The sequence below is a fragment of the Rhinopithecus roxellana genome, chromosome 12 (assembly GCF_007565055.1).
Source record: "Rhinopithecus roxellana isolate Shanxi Qingling chromosome 12, ASM756505v1, whole genome shotgun sequence".
Classification (NCBI taxonomy): Eukaryota; Metazoa; Chordata; class Mammalia; order Primates; family Cercopithecidae; genus Rhinopithecus; species Rhinopithecus roxellana.
This window is the reverse complement of record NC_044560.1, coordinates 88,794,913-88,813,732: the sequence shown is the minus strand read 5'-3', so window position 1 is coordinate 88,813,732 and position 18,820 is coordinate 88,794,913. Positions and strand designations below refer to the sequence as shown.

The window sequence follows — 18,820 nt, the reverse complement described above, 5'->3', positions numbered from 1 at the left end:
CACCACGCCTGGCCTAACAATTTCATGTGTAGAATCTTTAGGGTTTTCTACATATAAGATCATGTCATCTGTAAACAGAGATAAATTTCCTGCTGCTTTTCCAGTTTGGATGCCTTTTATTTCTTTTTCTTGCCTAACTACTTTGGCTAGAACTTCTGGCATTATGATGAATAAAAGTAATGACAGCAGACATCTTACCCTTTTCCTGATGTTGGAGGGAAGGCTTCCAGTCTTTCACCATTGGGTATGATACTCACTGTAGGCTTTTCATATATGTCCTTTATTCTTTTGGGATAATTTCCTTCTATTTCTAGTTTGTCGAGTGTATTACCTCTTTTTTTTTTTTTTTTTTTTTTTTTTTGAGATGGAGTCTCGCTCTGTCACCCAGGCTGGAGTGCAGTGGCACGATCTCGGCTCACTGCAACCTCCGCCTCCCGGGTTCACGCCATTCTCCTGCCTCAGCCTCCCGAGCAGCTGGGACTACAGGCGCCCGCCATGACACAAAAAATTCTACTAAAAATTTTTTGTATTTTTAATAGAAACGGGGTTTCACCGTGTTGGCCAGGATGGTCTCGATCTCCTGACCTCGTGATCCACCCGCCTTGGCCTCCCAAAGTGCTGGGATTACAGGCGTGAGCCACCGCGCCCGGCCAAGTGTATTACCTCTTGGTCAGACCATTGGAATCATTAAGTAGCAGGTCTTTCTGCCTCTAAATGCTCTCTTATGTCTCCAAGCTGCAGCAAGTATAGAAAGAGCCTGGAGCATTAGAACCAACCACCATGAGAGAAGCTGGGGTGTAAGGGGTGGGCAAGCAGCAGAATGCCTAATGCTTTTCCTCTACGGGACAATGAAGAAAAGGGCTGTAGGGGCAGAGAGGCCTCTTTCCTCTGGTCCTACAGACTCCTCCCCTTTGGCCACGCCTCTCGACTGTTCCCTAGCCCCGCCCACAACCCCTTAGACCACGCCCCAGGCCTCTGTAGTCCCGTCCCACAGCCACGCACGCCTCACCCTCTTCCCCCCGCCCCCAGCCCTGCCGTGCAGTGGGGCAAGGTGGAGAATCCCACGTTACTTACTTTCAGCGCCCTGGGAGGAGGATGAGATCCGCAGGGACCGAGTGGAACCCCAGAGCGTGTCCCTGTCGTGGCGGGAGCCCATCCCTGCCGGAGCCCCTGGGGCCAATGGCACGGAGTACGAGATCCGATACTACGAGAAGGTGAGTGCGTGCCTGGGAGGGACCTGGAGCCTGCTCCGCACCTGTCCCACCGGGCTTCCGGTTCTTGAGGCAGTCCTTCCAGCAAAAGCCCTCGTTACTCCCTTTGTAAACCTAACCGCCCGTCTCCTAGGGGCCCCAGGCTCGAGTCTTCCCGTCCTCCCCCGGACTCCTGCTCTTCCTCTCTCAGCTCAGGTCTATCTCTGTCACCAACCATCTCCATTGTCCCCATGTCACTTAGTGTTTCAGTTGACAAAGAGCTTTCTCTGGGGCCCGGCCCGGATTTTGTGTGGCTGAATCTTATACGTACCATATGTAGAGCCCTTTTAAAGAAAAAGGACACAGAAAGATCATATCATTTCTAATTTTACAAAAATGCCTGACCATGGAGCACATTGCTAGGTGTGGTGGTGTGCTGGTAGATGTTTAACAGCCAGCTTTCCAGAACAATAAATGTATGAGTTATTATAATTCCAGTCATATAAAAAATGTGTAGCACAGCATTTACAGTGATAATAAAATATGTACAGAACTCTTGATTGTGAACTCCATATAGCCAATTGATCCCCACAGGATATTTGTGCTGATTTTTGCTGACCTCTTGTATCCGTTGTCAATCTGTGGTTGCAGCTTAGCTGTGATGTAACAAATGGAGTCACATCCCAATCTGCTCTTTTCCCCATAAGTTTATTATCTTTATTTTTATTTATTTATTTATTTGGAGACAGAGTTTCATTCTTATTGCCAGGCTGGAGTGCAGTGGCGTGATCTCAGATCACTGCAACCTACGTCTCCCAGGTTCAAGCGATTTTCCTGTCTCAGCCTCCCAAGTAGCTGGGATTACAGGCATGCGCCACTACACCCGGCTAAGTTTTGTATTTTTAGTAGAGACAGGGTTTCTCCATGTTGATCAGACTGGTCTCGATCTCCTGACCTCAGGTGAGGTCGATCTCCTGACCTTTAGCCTCCCAAAGTGCTGGGATTACAGGCGTGAGCCACTGCACCTGGCCAATTTATTATCTTTAAATCTGATATGCAAGCTACCGTTAAACTGTTTCTCACTTCGGTGCAAATTATATTCACTAAAGTGAAACCTCTTTCAGCTTCTACATGTGTCAGAACTTCACTCACTCCTCAATGACATGAGGGACTCCTTTGCTGAAAATAGTTTTTGAATACTAGAAGTCTATTGAGACCTGTGAGTGTTGGGGGTGAGTGAGAAGGAGGAGAGAGTCCTGAGTCACTGCTGGGTGTCTAACCTGGGTAACCCAGAGTATGAGGTACCACTGACTGAGACGGAGAAGCACTGAGGTGGAAGCACAGGCTTGGAGCAAGCTGATGAACCTGATTTTGCTCATCTAGCATTCAGGTGGCCTGTGAGACACCCAGGTGGACTTGCTGAAGCTTAAGGGAGAGGTCTGGCCTGGAGAGAGAGAGAGAGAGGGTTGGGGGCTCTCAGCATAGAGACAGTAGCTGCTGCCAGGGGACTGGAGGAGAGAAACGAGAAGGGGAATGTGTCTGAGAAGAGTGGCCAGGACAGAGCCTTGAGGAATGCTGATGTTTAGGGACAGCAGCAAAGGACACTGGGAAGCAGGTGCTTAGAAAGGACTCACTGAATGGACTTTGAGGATCAGGGCATAGACAAGAGTCCCAAGGCTGAGGTGGGTGGATGCTCCCAGGCTGTTGAGCATGAAAACCCTCAAAAAGAGGAGTAAGGACCAGGCTCAGTGGCTACCACCTGTGAGCCTAGCACTTTGGGAAACTGAGACGGGAGGATGGCTTGAGGCCAGGAGTTCAAGACCAGCCTGGGCAACAAAGTGAGACCCCCCCCCCCCCCACCACTACAAAAAAGAAATTAGCCAGGTATGGTGGTGTGCGCCTGTGGTCCCAGCAACTTGGGATGCTGAAGCAGGAAGATCGCTTGAGCCTAGGAAGTCAAGACTGCAGTGAGCAGTGATTGCACTGCTGCACTCCAGCCTGGGCAACAGAGTGAGACCCTGTCTCAAGAAACCCCACCAAAACCCCAAATACAACAAAAAAGAAGGAACAAGGCCGGGCATGGTGGTTCACGCCTGTAATCCCAGCACTTCGAGAGGCCAAGGCAGGTGGATCACCTGAGGTCAGGAGTTTGAGACCAGCCTGGCTAACATGGCGAAACCCAGTCTTGATAAAATGGCTGGGTGCGGTGGCTCAAGCCTGTAATCCCAGCACTTTGGGAGGCCGAGACGGGTGGATCACGAGGTCAGAAGATCGAGACCATCCTGGCTAGCTAACACGGTGAAACCCCGTCTCTACTAAAAAATACAAAAAGCTAGCCGGGCGAGGTGGCAGGCGCCTGTAGTCCCAGCTACTCAGGAGGCTGAGGCAGGAGAATGGCGTAAACCCGGGAGGCGGAGCTTGCAGTGAGCAGAGATCCGGCCACTGCACTCCAGCCTGGGCGACAGAGTGAGACTCCGTCTCAAAAAAAAAAACAAAAACAAAAACAAAAATTAGCCAGGCATGGTGGTGGGTGCCTGCTACTCCCTGCTAATCCCAGCTATTCAAGAGGCTGAGGCAGGGAGGACTGCTTGAACCCAGGAGGCGGAGGTTGCAGTGAGCCGAGATTGCACCACACTGCATTCCAGCCTGGGTGACGCAGCGAGACTCTGTCTCCAAAAAAAAAAAAAAAAAGGAACAAGTATCAAGTATGTATAAAAGTGCTATCTTTGAAAGGCTTCAGGGCACTCTCATGGAGCCTGCTGAGCAGAAGCCTTGCTGGGCCACTAGACCTGGGCGGGTGTCCGGCAGCTCCTCTGGAGCCACAGTGCTTCTCATCTCAACCTTTCTCTCTGCACACCAGTCCAGCCCACGTTGCAGAGGGGCTTGCTTGCAGCACATTGCCGATGCCCAGGTGGGCAGCCTTGCTCCTTCCTCCTCCCTGCCCCTAGCCTGCCCTACCTTGGAGGTCCTGAAGCCACTGCTTCTCTGTCCTTCAATGGATTGTTGAAATGCCTGGAAGAGAGATTCTGATTGGCCCAGCTTGGGTCAAAGTTCATCCCAATTCCTGAATGCTATGGTCAAAAAGCTGGAGCCACAGAATATTAGCGGGGAGAGTAACCTTCCAGGGCTGTGAATATGGCAGGGACTCTAATAAGGTGTGGGCAGGGATGAAACGACAGGAGGAGCATCTAGTATGCCATTGTCAGGTGTGTTGGGGTGGAGTGGGGGGCAGCATGATGTTAAGCAAAAAACACAGGCTCTGCAGGGATTCAGAGGGCTCACCGGCCCCTTCCTTGATGTGAACCTCACCTAAAAAGGAGGTGGAAATGCTGACGCCACAGGGCCATTGTGAGGCTCACAGGAGGTAAAGAGTCTCATGTAGAAGCTGGCACTGAGTAGGCGCTCATCAGTGATAGCCCCAGCTGGGGCCTTGGGGGAGTCTTTACCCCTCTAAGCTGGGTTTCCTTATCTGTGAAACAAAGAAATAAGATAATACTTTCTGTCCTCTGAGCCTTGCAGGACAGTTGTGAAAATGAGACATCAAGGAAAGGAAAAGCCTTGTGCACCATTGGGGGCTTTCGTGGGTTAGGGCTCATTCTCTCATTCTGTCCTTTGAGGCTTCAGGGCTGCCTAGGGCACTGGCCCAGCTCAGCCTGGATGGACAGGCCCTGGTGGCCCTCATCCTATCATCCCCGGGAAGGAGGATCTGGCATCTTCTCTAAAATTTTTCTTACGCAGAGGTGGGGCTATTCTCAGCTACAAGTGCCACAGAGTGTGGGTGGGAGCTTGTGGTGAAGACAGGGGCTGAGGATCCGAGGGAAGGATCCCTGGGAACCCCCAAGATGATTGGGGTTGGGTTTTCCCACTCAGCCCACATTCACCTAAGGATGCTTCTCCTGCCGGGCGCGGTGGCTCAAGCCTGTAATCCCAGCACTTTGGGAGGCTGAGACGGGTGGATCACGAGGTCAGGAGATCGAGACCATCCTGGCTAACACAGTGAAACTCCGTCTCTATTAAAAATTACAAAAAACTAGCCGGGTGAGGTGGCGGGCGCCTGTAGTCCCAGCTACTGGGGAGGCTGAGGCAGGAGAATGGCGTAAACCCGGGAGGTGGAGCTTGCAGTGAGCCGAGATCCGGCCACTGCACTCCAGACTGGGCAACAGAGCCAGACTCCGTCTCAAAAAAAAAAAAAAAGGATGCTTCTCCTGCCTCCCTGTCCTGTTCACCCTTTGTTCTCCTAGAACAGTGGACCTGGCGCTGGTGGGCTTCACTTCTTGATCTCTCTCCAGGGTCAGAGTGAGCAGACTTACTCCATGGTGAAGACAGGGGCGCCCACAGTCACTGTCACCAACCTGAAGCCAGCTACCCGCTACGTCTTTCAGATCCGGGCTGCTTCCCCGGGGCCATCCTGGGAGGCCCAGAGCTTTAACCCCAGCATTGAAGTGCAGACCCCGGGGGAGGGTAAGTAGTGTGTATCAGTGGACAGGAACCTAGACAGAGAGAACCCTGCACGGGGCTGAGGCAGGGAGACAAATAGAGGGGGAGAGTTATCTGGAGTTATCTGTGCAATTAAGGGAGCCTGCAGAACAGTTTAATTACAGCCTAATTAATTCATGACTTTGGAATCCACTGACTAATGCCTGTTCACCGACTTGAATTAGATTGGGAAACTGTCCTGGAGGAGCTCACAGGAGACGGGTTTGTGAACAGCTATAACCCATGTCTCAGCTGGATAGAGACTCAGTTTGGATAGAGACCCAAACATGGGACGCTGTCCCTTTCCCCACTAGGCCTTAGAGCATGATGCTGACTTCACTGAAGGTTGATGGACATGAAGGGGTTGCATTGCTGTGATAAAAACAACAAATAAGGATTGCAACCGGGCGCGGTGACTCACGCTTGTAATCCCAGCACTTTGGGAAGCCGAAGCAGGTGGATCACCTGAGGTCAGGAGTTCGACACCAGCCTGGCCAACATGGTGAAACCTTGTCTCTACTAGAAATACAAAAATTAGCTGGGCATGGTGGCGGGCACCTATAATCCCAGCTACTCGGGAGGCTGAGGCATGAGAATCGCTTAAAACCGCGAGGCAGAGGTTGCAGCAAGCCAAGATTGTGCCACTGCACTCCAGCCTAGGGTCACAGAGTGAGACTCTGTCTCAAAAAAAAAAAAAAAAAAAAAAAAAAAAAAAAAAAAAAAGAAGAAGAATTGCGTACCTTAAGTGGGTAAATCACATGTTATGTGAATGATATCTCAATAAAGCTGTTACCAAAACCAAACAAAAACTGGACATTGAATATCCTCATCTGAAAACATGTCTGGCTTCTCCACAATATTGTGCTTTCCTCCCTCCTCCTTTACTTCCCTCCCCTGGTTCCTCTTCTCCCCACCCACTCCCCAATTCCCTGATGTGTACAGAGCAGTTTAGCTGTCTTGTGGCTTTGCCTGCTGCTAACCTGGCCCTCAGGATCTCACCTCTATCTACCCTGAGCAGCTCATGAAAATATTTTCCTGAACAAAGGCAGTTCCCCCTAAGAGGCATTCTGGCACCAGCTGTCAAGATAATAATTCTTTCCAACCTGCTACATGACTCTAATCCAAGATAGGAAGAGCTCTGAGCCCAAAGCAAGGTGAAGATAAAATGTTGAAGGGGTCTGAGTTCTGGGAAGGAAGACCACACTTCTTGCCTGAATGCAAAAAGTGTTAGACCTCGGCCAGGTGCTGGAAAGAGGAGATTAAAGCTGGGGAATATTTGAATGTGTACAGATGGGCAGGGAGGCATTTTGGGGAGAGGAAGCCATCTGAACAAAGGCGGGCAGGTTTTTCTGGAGTGGGTGTGTGGGGGGCAGGAGCTGGGGGCTGTCAGTGGAGAAGGGCTAATGGTCTCCATTCATTGGGTACCTCTCAGTTGGTAGGGACTGATGAGATCCCCAGCCCCCCTTCCTGTGGCCGTGGCTATGGTTCTCCTAATCTGCAGAGTGTGGTTTCCATTGAGCTGTGTCTCCAAACTGAGATTTTTGTTTGTTTGTTTGTTTGTTTGTTTGAGATAGGGTCTTACTGTGTCACCCAGGCTGGAGTGCAGTGGCACAATCACAGCTCACTGCAGCCTCAACTTTCCAGGCTTAAGTGATCCTCCCACCTCAGCTTCCCAAGTAGCTGAGACCACAGGCGCTCGCCACCATGCCCAGCTAATATTTTTACTTTGTTGGGGTCTCACTATGTTGCCCAGGCTGGTCTCGAACTCCTGGGCTCAATGCAGTTCTCCTGTCTTGACCTCCCAAAGTGTTAGGATTAAAGGTGTGAGCCACCATGCCCAGCCCCAAATCAAGGTCTTGGTGAACATTTATGCGTCACCACTGTGCTAGTTACCTGTTGCTATTAACAAGTTGCTGCAACATCTAGCAGGTGAAAACAACAAATATTTACAATCTTATTTTTCCATGGATGGGTAATATAGGTGCCTCTCAGCTAGGTGCCAGTGACTTAGGGTCTCTTCCAAGGCTGCCGTCAAGTTGTCCTCAGGGGCTGTGATCATCTCGGAGCTTAGCTGGGGGAGAGTTCACCTCCTGCTCAGGGTCTTGCTGGTTGCTGCTGAGGCACGCTGTTCCTTGCCCCGTGGGCCTCTCCTTAGGGCTGCTCACCACAACCGCTAGGTTCTTCCAGAGACTGTGAGCCAGGGAGAGGACATCCAAGACAGAAGCCATTCGTCTTGTTTACTCATCTTGGAAATGACACCCCAATACTCTTGCCATATTCTGTTCGTTAGAAGTGAGTCCAGCCTGCACTCACGGGGGATGGATACCAGGAGGTAGGGATGCCATCTCAGAGGCTGCCCACTGCTGGCGTCTTTCTCCATTTCTGTGTCCACATGGATGCCTCATTTCAAACAGTTCTTGGCAACTCTGTTCCCCTCTGTCCCTGCCCAGACCCTTGGCCCTCTTTACCTCTGGAACCTTGGGCTCTGAAATATCCTCTTTGACTCTAGCATTTTTGGTCTCTAACTCTCCTCTTCTGTTCCTCACATGCTCTGTGACAGCCGAAAGACAGCTCACTGGATCCTACCTCATCTTCAAGGCTTTTGGCTCCTCCGGGCCCCACACGCATCTCTACCCAGCCCCTGCAGATGAGCTCATCAGAAATACCCCCTAACTCTGCCAGCCCTCATTCCCTGGGCGTCTTGCTGCGTCCACCTGCTAGTCCCCAGACTTGGACCTTTCTCCTCCCCATGTCCCATGCGGAAGCTGCCTGCAGAGGTGTACTTTCCAATCTCAGTTCAGTCTTCAGGGCCACTTAATACTTTTCCCATTCCTAATAGTTACGCCAAACCTTCACCTCTCTCAAGCACCTCCTCTCCATCCTCACTCCCACCTCAGCAGACACCCTCATTCCTTTTCTTCTTGGGCAGGAACTCTCTCCACTGCTCCCTGTTGCCCACCGGAGAAAGTTTTTACTCCTTAGCTTAGCATTCAAGGCCCTCCAGGTTCTGGCTCCCCCAGTTCCCTCCATCTTCCCACCCTCCAGCTTCCTATTTGCCACTCTCCGCCTTCGTGCAGTCTGTTTCCCAGACACATGGGATGACTTGCCATTTTCAGACCCAGCGTGTGCATCAAGGCACCATCAAAAATCCTTCCAGTCTGCAGGTCCAGTTCAGATGGCACCTTTTTTGTGAAGCCTTTCTCATTGACTTTAGGAAGAAATTATTGTGCCTCTGCTCAACTCTGCTCATTTCTGTTTCTTTTTTCATCCTACAGTTAAGATTTTTGTTTCTATCTCACCCATAGGCCCATGCACCCCTCCAGATTCATCACTGTCTCCTCAGTAATAATGCAAACTGGGCACATAGGTTGGATGGATAGATGGGTCGATTGGATAGATTGATGAATAGGGCTGAGAGCGAGGGTCCTCTGGGCTGCTCTCTTGGGGAAATAGTTCAAAGCAGAAACTTTGGAATCAGGCAGAGACTTTTGGAGTCATGCTCAAATCTTAGGTTCACCACTTTTTAGCCATGTGATCTTGGGCAAATTATGTAATTTCTCAACCTTAGTGTCCTCAGCTGTAAGATGGAGATGGTAATACCTTCCTGGATTATTGTGATGATGAAACAAGACAGTATAGTGAAGGCAAATGGCCCAGTGTCTTGAATGGAGTAAGGTGCAGTAACCATTAGCCCTTTTTATTATTGTTGGTGGATGGTCTGGATTGGGGGTAGGGAGATCAGAGCAGAGGCCATTCCTCCTGCAGAGCGACTTTGAATCTCTCACTGCTCATCTGAAAGGCATAGAGAGAGGACTGGCCCCGCCTATCTGGACTCCTGCCTGTCTCTCTGAGCAGGAGCTGGGCTGCCGTGGAGGTGTCCTGTCCTGAAAGTAGAGGAAGCTCTTGGGACTCCAGGTGCCACTGTGGTCAGTGGAACTGTCTTGGCGCCTCTGTGGCTGGGAGACAGTGCCAAGTGCAGAGGTGCTGTGGGAATCCTGCTACAGGGTGAGGACAGGAGTCTGCCTTGGGGCTTGCCTAGGAGCCTGGTCCTCTGCCCGCCTCAACTTCGTGATTTTCCTCCCAGCTGCCTCAGGGTCCAGGGACCAGAGCCCCGCCGTTGTCGTCACCGTAGTGACCATCTCAGCCCTCCTCGTCCTGGGCTCCGTGATGAGTGTGCTGGCCATTTGGAGGAGGTAGGTGGCTGGCCCCAGCCTAGGTGACCCCTGGTGTGTCATGTCCCGTGCACAGTAACATGTGCTCACAGGTATCTCTGCCCGCTTTGCACACAGGCAGACTTGCACCCACAAGCACACTGCTGTACAGATACAGGTGTGCATCTTTCTGGCCCCTCCCCCACTCACTGTTCATGCGGCAGCCAGCACTGCAGCTAGCTCAGCCGCTCTGGGATGAAGGGGATTTAGCGCCTTAACTCATTAAATGTCAGAAGGCATCACTGAGGAAGGAATCAAGCTCCGGCTGCTCCAGTGTGATTAGGATTCTCTGGAGGTGCTCAGAGGCCCCCAGCTGCTGCCCCCAGGCCTCTTGAGGCCCTTGAACACAGGAAAAGGGGGAAAAGACAGAAATCTTATGTATGTATGTGTGTGGGAGGGGCAGGACAGGGAGGGCAATTCATAAAGCAGAAACCTCCCACCCCTAGCAGAAAGAAGCTTGCAGGAGGGTGAGCAGAGAAAGGGGATAGGAGGAAGGGGAAAGATGTAGAGCTTGAATCTGGTTCAGAGAAGATTCTAGTCCTTTTGTGGGCAGCAGAGGCCTCCTGGCATGTATCCTCCCCTTCTCCCCAGGGCTACACTCTGCTGCAGGCAGAGTCACCCAGATGGGTCCCAGGCTTCGCTGAGATCAGCAGACCAGAGAGGTTGAAAATTCTGCATGAGATGGGCTGGAGTGGGAAAGCAGAGGAGAGAGGTGGGCGGGCCAGGGAGCCACATCTCAGCATCCTGAAACTGCCTGGCAGCTGGAAGGACAATGGGCATTCATTTGGTACTGGCTATTTGCTTGGCCTTGAATGAGGCACTGAAAGTGACTGAGTGGGAGAGAACACTGTCTCACTAGTCTAGAAGCCAGCTCTGCCTGGGCCGGGCAAATCAGGAGGGCAGGACAAGAGTAGGGAGTTCCTTGCTCATGGAGCATGAAGGTCCATGTGCTGGACCTGTTGAAAAAGCAGGGATGGGCCGGGCGCAGTGGCTCAAGCCTGTAATCCCAGCACTTTGGGAGGTCGAGATGGGCGGATCACGAGGTCAGCAGATCGAGACCATCCTGACTAACATGGTGAAACGCCATCTCTACTGAAAATATAAAAAACTAGCCGGGCGAGGTGGCGGGCGCCTGTAGTCCCAGCTACTTGGGAGGCTGAGGCAGGAGAATGACGTAAACCTGGGAGGCAGAGCTTGCAGTGAGCTGAGATCCGGCCACTGCACTGCAGCCTGGGCGACAGAGCGAGACTCCATCTCAAAAAAAATAAAAAAAGAAAAAAAAGAAGAAGCAGGGATGGACAGATGCCAAGAGCATCTTATCCTGGCTTTGCACTGAGGGGCTCTGAGAGGCAGAAGGAGGAGGGAGATGAGCAAGCCAAGAGCCCCTTTTCCGGGCAGAGGCTCTGCAGGACAGGAGTGCCCCGGGGACAGGTGCACTACAGAGGCGAAGCAAGCCATTGCGGGATTCCAAATCCAGCTGCATCGAAATGGGGAGAGTGAGCCTGGTTTAGTGTGGAGGGGTAGAGAGGTGTTCTCTGCCAGCATGCGTGTCCCAGCCTGGCGGGCTGTCTGCAGCACCTCTCACACCGTCCTGTGTGTAGGACCTGCTCTGCGCCGTGGTCCCTCACCTCCAGTTTCCCTCCTCTCCAGTCCACCCTGGCTTGCCCACTTCTCACCAGGCCGTGTGGTCCAGTAGAAGCCTCTCTCCTCTCCGCACCATGCACCCTCTTTTGCTCCTCCATCCGCTCAACCTTCCCCACTTCATTGCCACCCATCTTTCCTGGATGTTGCTCCTCATTCGTGGAAATCCTGTCACCACCCTGGGTGACTTCAGTAGCTGCCAGACAGCCTGTCCCATCCCTTGCCCCTCAGTTCTTTGACTTCTCATTCCCAAGAATCATCTCTTCTGTTCCTCCTGGCCATCCCCCTAGAATGCTTCGCCTCGTTACTTTTTTTTTTTTTGAGATGGAGCCTTGCTCTTGTCACCCAGGCTGGGGTGCAGTGGCATGATCTCAGCTCACTGCAGCCTCTGCCTCCCCGGTTTAAGTGATTCTTTTGCCTCAGCCTCCTGAGTAACTAGGACTACAGGCCTGTGCCACCATATGCAGCTATTTTTTTTTGTATTTTTAGTAGAGACAGGGTTTCGTCATTTTGGCCAGGCTGGTCTCGAACTCCTAACCTCAGGTGATCCACCCACCTCAGCCTCCGAAAGTGCTGGGATTACAGGCATGAGCCACCATGCCTGGCCTCACCCCAATACTTAATCCAGTACCCCTCTTGGCCTGCAGATTCCCTGTCTTTGCAGCTTACTGTCTTGGCCACACCTGTCACACCTGTTCTTTAGCCTCCTCACTGGCCCCTGGGCTACTTACCACCAAACCTCCCAGCCAGGATCAGTCCTTCCACCTATGACTGAACCCCACCCTTTTGCCATCTTGGGAGCCCACTATTACTCCTAATGTCCCCCTCTCCCCCCATAACAGTGAACATGGGTGGAGGCTTGGTAAGCTGTCTGACATGCTGCTGTCTGGCAGGCCTATCTTTATCTTGATTTTATTAAAGAGAAAACAGAGCCACCCAGTCCCACAGTTACCGAGTGGAGGAGCTGGGAGGCAGGTCCGTGCAGTCAGGTTCTGAGGCCAGGCTGTCAACATTCTTTGGTGGCTGCTTCCCCCTGTGTGACAGCCTTGCTCCTCCTTCCCATCTATATCTACATGTGATCATCTCTGTCGTGAAAACTTTGGAAACTCCTCCCTTGGCTCTCCTCCTTGTACCTTTATGTGATTTCTCTCTACCACCCCCTCTGCTTTCTCTGTCCTTGGTCCCCATGATACCCTGCCCGAGTTTCCCTCTGCTCTCCTTCTGTTCCTCTGGTGGTTCTTTTGTACTGTCCTTGGTGCTTCCTTCCTCTAGCCTGAATGTTGGGGTTTCTCAGACTTATTCCTAGTCCCTCTTCTCAGACTCCATCCTCTCCCTGGGCCATGCTCATTGCTCCTGATTTGTATCTGCAGAGCAGGCCTCTCTTCCAAGTTCCAGATACACACACGTTGAACTCCCTTCTTATCTTCCCTGCTTATCCCCTAGGCCTGCAAACTCAGATGTCTAAATATGAACTTTTTGTCTCCTCGTCGCAGTAAATGGCACCACCATAAACTCTGTGGGCAACTTCTCCCTGTTCCTTTCTGCCATCCAGCAACCTCTCAGCCCTGTGGCCCCTGTCACCTTCATGTCACTCGAGTCCTCTGCCTCTCTCCATGCCCATGTTGACCCCATAGCTGGAAGCACTGCCAGCTCCTCTCCTGTAGTGACACCCACGGCAGCTTCCACTCTGCAACTGGAGCTCTTTCTAAAGTAGAAATCAAATCATTGCACTCCTCTGCTTAAACTCCACAGGGGCTCTCCTCTGCTCCCAGAATAAAAGCTGAAGTCTTTATCTTGACCAGCAAGGCCCTGCCCCTGGGGGCTCCAAGTGCCAACCTGTGGCTTTGTTGACTGTGATGCAGTCCTTTGGCCCGTGGCTGCCTCTGTCTCAGGAAGCCATCCACAATGAGCTCGGATCAGGTCAGGGCTGTCTGTTCCATGTCCCCACAGTACACCGCCCTTCTCCTTTGCCAGCACTGATGAGTGGGCTTGTGGCTAACTCTCCGTGTTTGTTTTCCTGACCAGACCAGAAGCTGCCCCTGAGTGCTGGGTCCGCTTGCCTCATTCACACTTTCATAAAACCACAGGTTGGGGTCAGCTGGGGGCCTGCAGTCAGGGTGTGGATTAGGTGCCTCTGGAGTTGCAATAATTTTCACCGTGTGAAAGTAGCTAAGGATAGTGGTGGTGGTGAGGGTTTGGTCTATGGCTCCGTTTGTATCTGTGCCATGGGGAGGTTGTCAAACCACAGAGAAACTTTTAAACCAGCTGGACAGGAAGGTCCCTCCCCCAGGGCACAGGCCTTGTCTTTTGAAAGGACAAAGGGTGCTGCCCTCAATGCTCCGCAGTAGGAAGGGCTGGGGTGGCCTGGCTGAAAGAATGACCCTGAACTCCCTGCCAGGCCCTGCAGCTATGGTAAAGGAGGAGGGGACGCCCACGATGAAGAGGAGCTGTATTTCCACTGTGAGTTGGCTGGGCCTGGCTGGGGAGGGGCGGGCTCCACCTTGCCTCACTCCTCAGCCCTCTGCCTTGCTCCACTGCATGAGCCCGCTTGTCCACCCCAGTGGCGGAGGCCCCGTTCCTTAGGTTCATCTCTTTCTCTCCCAGTCAAAGTCCCAACACGTCGCACATTCCTGGACCCCCAGAGCTGTGGGGACCCACTGCAGGCTGTGCATCTGTTCGCCAAGGAACTGGATGCGAAAAGCGTCACGCTGGAGAGGAGGCTTGGAGCAGGCAAGCTGGGCGCCCAGGAAGACTTGTCCCCATCTGGAAGCCCCACCCACTCTACAGGCCCCGCCCCTACTCTGTCCACACCGCTATCCTGAAGCCCACCTCCACCCAAGTCCCTGCTTGTGTCTGGAAACCCTGCCTCCACACCAAGCCCACCCTCCACCCAGAAAGTCCCTGGCTTGCCTGATTATAGGGAAGAGGATGGCAGAGGGTTCTGTGACCCTCTCCTGGTCCTCAAGGTCAGACCTCTGCACACTACCACTGGCAGTTTAGTCCCAGGCCTTTATGGGGCCGTGGGGAGGGGCCTTTGCAAACTTGGGGGCCAGACTTAACTGAGTTCTAGTCCTGGCTCTCCCACTGACCCGCTGCATGATCAGGGGCATGGCCCTCTTTTGCTCAGAGCCTCAGTTTCTCATCTGTGAAATGGGCATGATATCTGCCTTCTGGGGGCTAATGTGAGGACCTCCCAGCACTCCTCACAGGGCCTGGCTGTCAGCTCTTGCTCTCTAAGCACCAGTCTCCTGCTAGCTTTTCTTGCTGACTACAAATCCTCAACCTTCTGTGCTCAGAGACAGCAGCTGCTTTCACTGGGAACCTGACATTATCCCCTGACACTTTCTCCAGACAGAAGCCAGAAAGGAGCGGGTTGGAAGAATAGATGTCATTGTCATCCGTCCTGGGTCACATGGGGTTTGATGGCCATTGGCACGCTGGCATGTGCTCCATCCTTTCTTTAAGACTTGGAAACCTCCCCCCACTGAGGAAGGCAGGGAGGAATCCCCATTTCACAGAGGAGACTGGCCAAGAAAAGGAACGAGATGGAATTCTAGGTCACACTGCTGGTGCTTAGTTTACCAGGATTTAAACTGGAAACAGTCCATGATCTGGAGTCACTTTTTTTTTTTTTTTTTGAGACCAAGTCTTGCTCTGTCAACCAGTCTGAAGTGCAATGGCACAATCTCAGCTCACTGCAACCTCCACCTCCTGGGTTCAAGTGATTTTCCTGCCTTAGCTTCTCAAGTAGCTGGGATTACAGGCATGCGCCACCATGCCTGGTTACTTTTTGTATTTTCAATAGAGACGGGGTTTCGCTATGTTGGCCAGGCTGGTCAGAGTCACTTTCTCCTCGGCTCAGCCTGTTCAGCTCAGCCAGGGCAGTGGCCTCTGGCAGTATCTGATGTGCTGTTTCCCCACAGGGCGGTTTGGGGACCTGTGCTGTGGCTGCCTGCAGCTCCCCGGTCGCCAGGAGCTGCCCGTAGCCGTGCACACGCTGAGGGACAGCGCCTCCGACTCACAGAGGCTCGGCTTCCTGGCCGAGGCCCTCACTCTGGGCCAGTTTGACCATAGCCACATCGTGCGGCTGGAGGGTGTTGTCACCCGAGGTAGGGCCCGGTGCTCCCTTGCTGCTGCCCAGCCCACGAGTATGGTGGGTGGAAATGATGGGGTGGGAGTTTGGGGTGCCCCTGCCCCTCCAGGTCCTTCCCTCATCTATGGGAGGTAGCTTCAGCCAGGGACCTCAGCTTTCACTGACTCAGGGTAGCCCTTCTCCTAGAGTGGCCACTCTGGCTCAGAATGACCTTTCTTTTTTTTTTTTTCTTTTTATTATTATTTTTTTTGAGACAGAGTGTTGCTCTGTCGCCCAGGCTGGAGTGCAGTGGCGTGATCTTGGCTCACTGCAAGCTCTGCCTCCCGGGTTCACACCATTCTCCTGCCTCGGCCTCCCGAGTAGCTGGGACTACAGGCGCCCATCACCATGCCCGGCTAATTTTTTTTTTTTTTTTTTTTTTTTGTATTTTTAGTAGAGATGGGGTTTCACCGTGTTAGCCAGGATGGTCTCGATCTCCTGACCTTGTGATCCACCAGCCTTGGCCTCCCAAAGTGCTGGGATTACAGGCATGAGCCACCACGCCCAGCCAGAATGACCTTTCTGACCTTTCAGTGATATTCTGACCCCCTAGAATATCACTCCTAGAAAGACTGATCTTTCTTAGCAAGCTTGTTGCAGCTCATGACCTTGGCCTTTGTCCACCTAAGATGTCTCCTCTTTTGTTCCTTGTCATAGTGGACCCTGGGCTGGGCAAGAGGATGGCGAGATTAGGGAGCTTGGTGCTGGTTCTGGCTCTCGAGGCCCGGTCTGGGGCACTGGGGGGGAAACTTGTGTGTGCGCGGGGTGGAGTAGGCAACTTAGCATGTGTGTTCCCATCCTTGGGCACAGGAAGCACCTTGATGATTGTCACCGAGTACATGAACCATGGGGCCCTGGACGGCTTCCTCAGGGTGAGTGGCCCTGGGGCTGCCAATGACCACTTTATTCTGTAAAGCGGGCAGGGGTCCCTCACTTTTTTCTTTGGTAGGGCTTGGAATTGGCATCATCCCCACTGGCCAGGCTGACCTGTGGTCACAGGGTGAACTAAAGCCTGGCGAGAGCTAGGTGACTGCCCTGGCGTCACACAACACCAGGGGATCCAAGCCCACAGCCCTGGCCTCAGTCTCCTCCCTCCACAGCGGCATGAGGGGCAGCTGGTGGCTGGGCAACTGATGGGGTTGCTGCCTGGGCTGGCATCAGCCATGAAGTATCTGTCAGAGATGGGCTACGTTCACCGGGGCCTAGCAGCTCGCCGTGTGCTGGTCAGCAGCGACCTTGTCTGCAAGATTTCTGGCTTCGGGCGGGGCCCCCGGGACCGAGCAGAGGCTGTCTACACCACTATGGTGAGGGTGCCCCCAGCCAAGCCTGCCTGCACCTTCTGATTCCCGCCAAGCTGCGCTGGAACTCCTAGCTCCCCACTTCCACTCCCTTCCCTGCCCCTCCACCCAGCTCGTCTTGGCATAAATGCGAGTGGACCCCACCTTGAGGTCAGCTTTTGTATCTTTCCCAGATATGAAGCTGGAGTTGGGGGTTGCTTGGGAGGATGACACTCAGGGCGGGATCTAGGGCTCAGTCGGCTGGGGAAACCTGTGTGTCACCCAGTTCCTCCTTGCCTCTGACCTGCCTGGTCCTACAGAGTGGCCGGAGCCCGGCGCTGTGGGCCGCTCCTGAGATGCTTCAGTTCGGCCACTTCAGCTCCGCCAGTGATGTATGGAGCTTTGGCATCGTCATGTGGGAGGTGATGGCCTTTGGGGAGCGGCCTTACTGGGACATGTCTGGCCAAGACGTGAGTAACTGCTGACTCCAGCTCCATGCCTTCTGACCCTCTCACCTCAGGCCCCAGCTCCCTGACCTCTGCCCATTGGCCCTCAGCCTTCCAGCCCCAGGCCCGTCTTCTCCGTCTGCTTGCTTCTGGTTCTGCCTGGCCACTGCCTGAGTCTTCCTTGTGTGTGTGTGTGTGTGTGTGTGTGTGTGTGTGTGTGTGTGTGTGTGTGCGCGCGCGCGCATGTGCACGTGCCTGTGTGTGTGCATGCGTGTTTTTCTGCGCGCGCGTGTGTGTGCATGTATGTGTGCATGTGTGTGTGCATGTGTGTGTGCGCGCACTGAGTCCTGGGGAAACCCAGAGCCTCCTTTCTGCTCCCCATCCCCGTCGCCCAGGTGATCAAGGCTGTGGAGGATGGCTTCCGGCTGCCACCTCCCAGGAACTGTCCTACCCCACTGCACCGACTAATGCTCGACTGCTGGCAGAAGGACCCAGGTGAGCGGCCCAGGTTCTCCCAGATCCACAGCATCCTGAGCAAGATGGTGCAGGACCCAGAGCCCCCCAAGTGTGCCCCGACTACCTGTCCCAGGTATGTTCCCACATGGGACAGCCAGCCTCTCACCTGTCCATGGAGGGTCTTCCTGCATGTCTCAAGTGCAAACCCACCACCTCCACCCCTCAACCTGTCCAGGAGCGATTGCTCACTCCATTGCCCCAGAGGGCTGTAGCCCTTCCACCTGCCCAGGCCCACCTCACTGCACATCCTCCTGGTCACTTCCACATCTCCTGGATTTTGCCTGCATCCCTGAGTACAATGACCTCTGACTGGAGAAATAGATGTGGTAATAGCCCTAACACATTTGTAGTTCCAATGAATCAAATATGTGAAATTAATATTCGTTGTTCCAAATATGAGTCACCAACCAGTCCTAGGCATGTCCTACCCCAGACTGTTCCAGATACTCCAATACCTTTAGCTGGCTCTGCCTCCACCTGCCTGAAGAACCTGAAGCCCTCGCCTCTTCAGGAAAGCACGGTGCTCATGTGAGCTGGGTGCAGCCCCAGGGCCCGGTTACCCTCCCCTTCTCCTGTTCATCCTCAGCTGGCCTCTCCCCGGGAGACCACCAGGTTTGGGCCCAGATCCCAGCTGTTGGTTGAGCACAGCTCCTCTGACCCGCAGGCCTCCCACCCCACTAGCGGACCGTGCCTTCTCCACCTTCCCCTCCTTTGGCTCTGTGGGTGCGTGGCTGGAGGCCCTGGACCTGTGCCGCTACAAGGACAGCTTCGCAGCTGCAGGCTATGGGAGCCTGGAGGCCGTGGCCGAGATGACCGCCCAGTGAGTCCAAGGCACCAAGGTCAAGGCCGGGGCTAGGGGATACCAGGGGCCCTGCCCCTGCCTATATTGGGAAGTCCCAACCTGTCCAGAGAAGCGGAGGGAGAGTGGAGG

At 53.4% G+C, this 18,820-nt stretch overlaps 1 protein-coding gene across 1 annotated transcript in view; it reads left to right on the top strand.

The window, feature by feature from the left end:
* The window catches only part of EPHA10 (EPH receptor A10), a 49,871-nt gene that overhangs the window by 28,477 nt on the left and 2,574 nt on the right, over positions 1-18,820 (top strand). Inside the window, exons 6-16 of the mRNA XM_030941638.1 lie at positions 1,081-1,214; positions 5,480-5,651; positions 9,751-9,859; positions 13,917-13,978; positions 14,123-14,248; positions 15,442-15,627; positions 16,461-16,522; positions 16,751-16,954; positions 17,248-17,397; positions 17,769-17,962; positions 18,554-18,709. Coding sequence (XP_030797498.1) covers positions 1,081-1,214; positions 5,480-5,651; positions 9,751-9,859; positions 13,917-13,978; positions 14,123-14,248; positions 15,442-15,627; positions 16,461-16,522; positions 16,751-16,954; positions 17,248-17,397; positions 17,769-17,962; positions 18,554-18,709 — 1,555 coding nt within the window. The remainder of the gene's footprint in view (positions 1-1,080; positions 1,215-5,479; positions 5,652-9,750; positions 9,860-13,916; positions 13,979-14,122; positions 14,249-15,441; positions 15,628-16,460; positions 16,523-16,750; positions 16,955-17,247; positions 17,398-17,768; positions 17,963-18,553; positions 18,710-18,820) is intronic.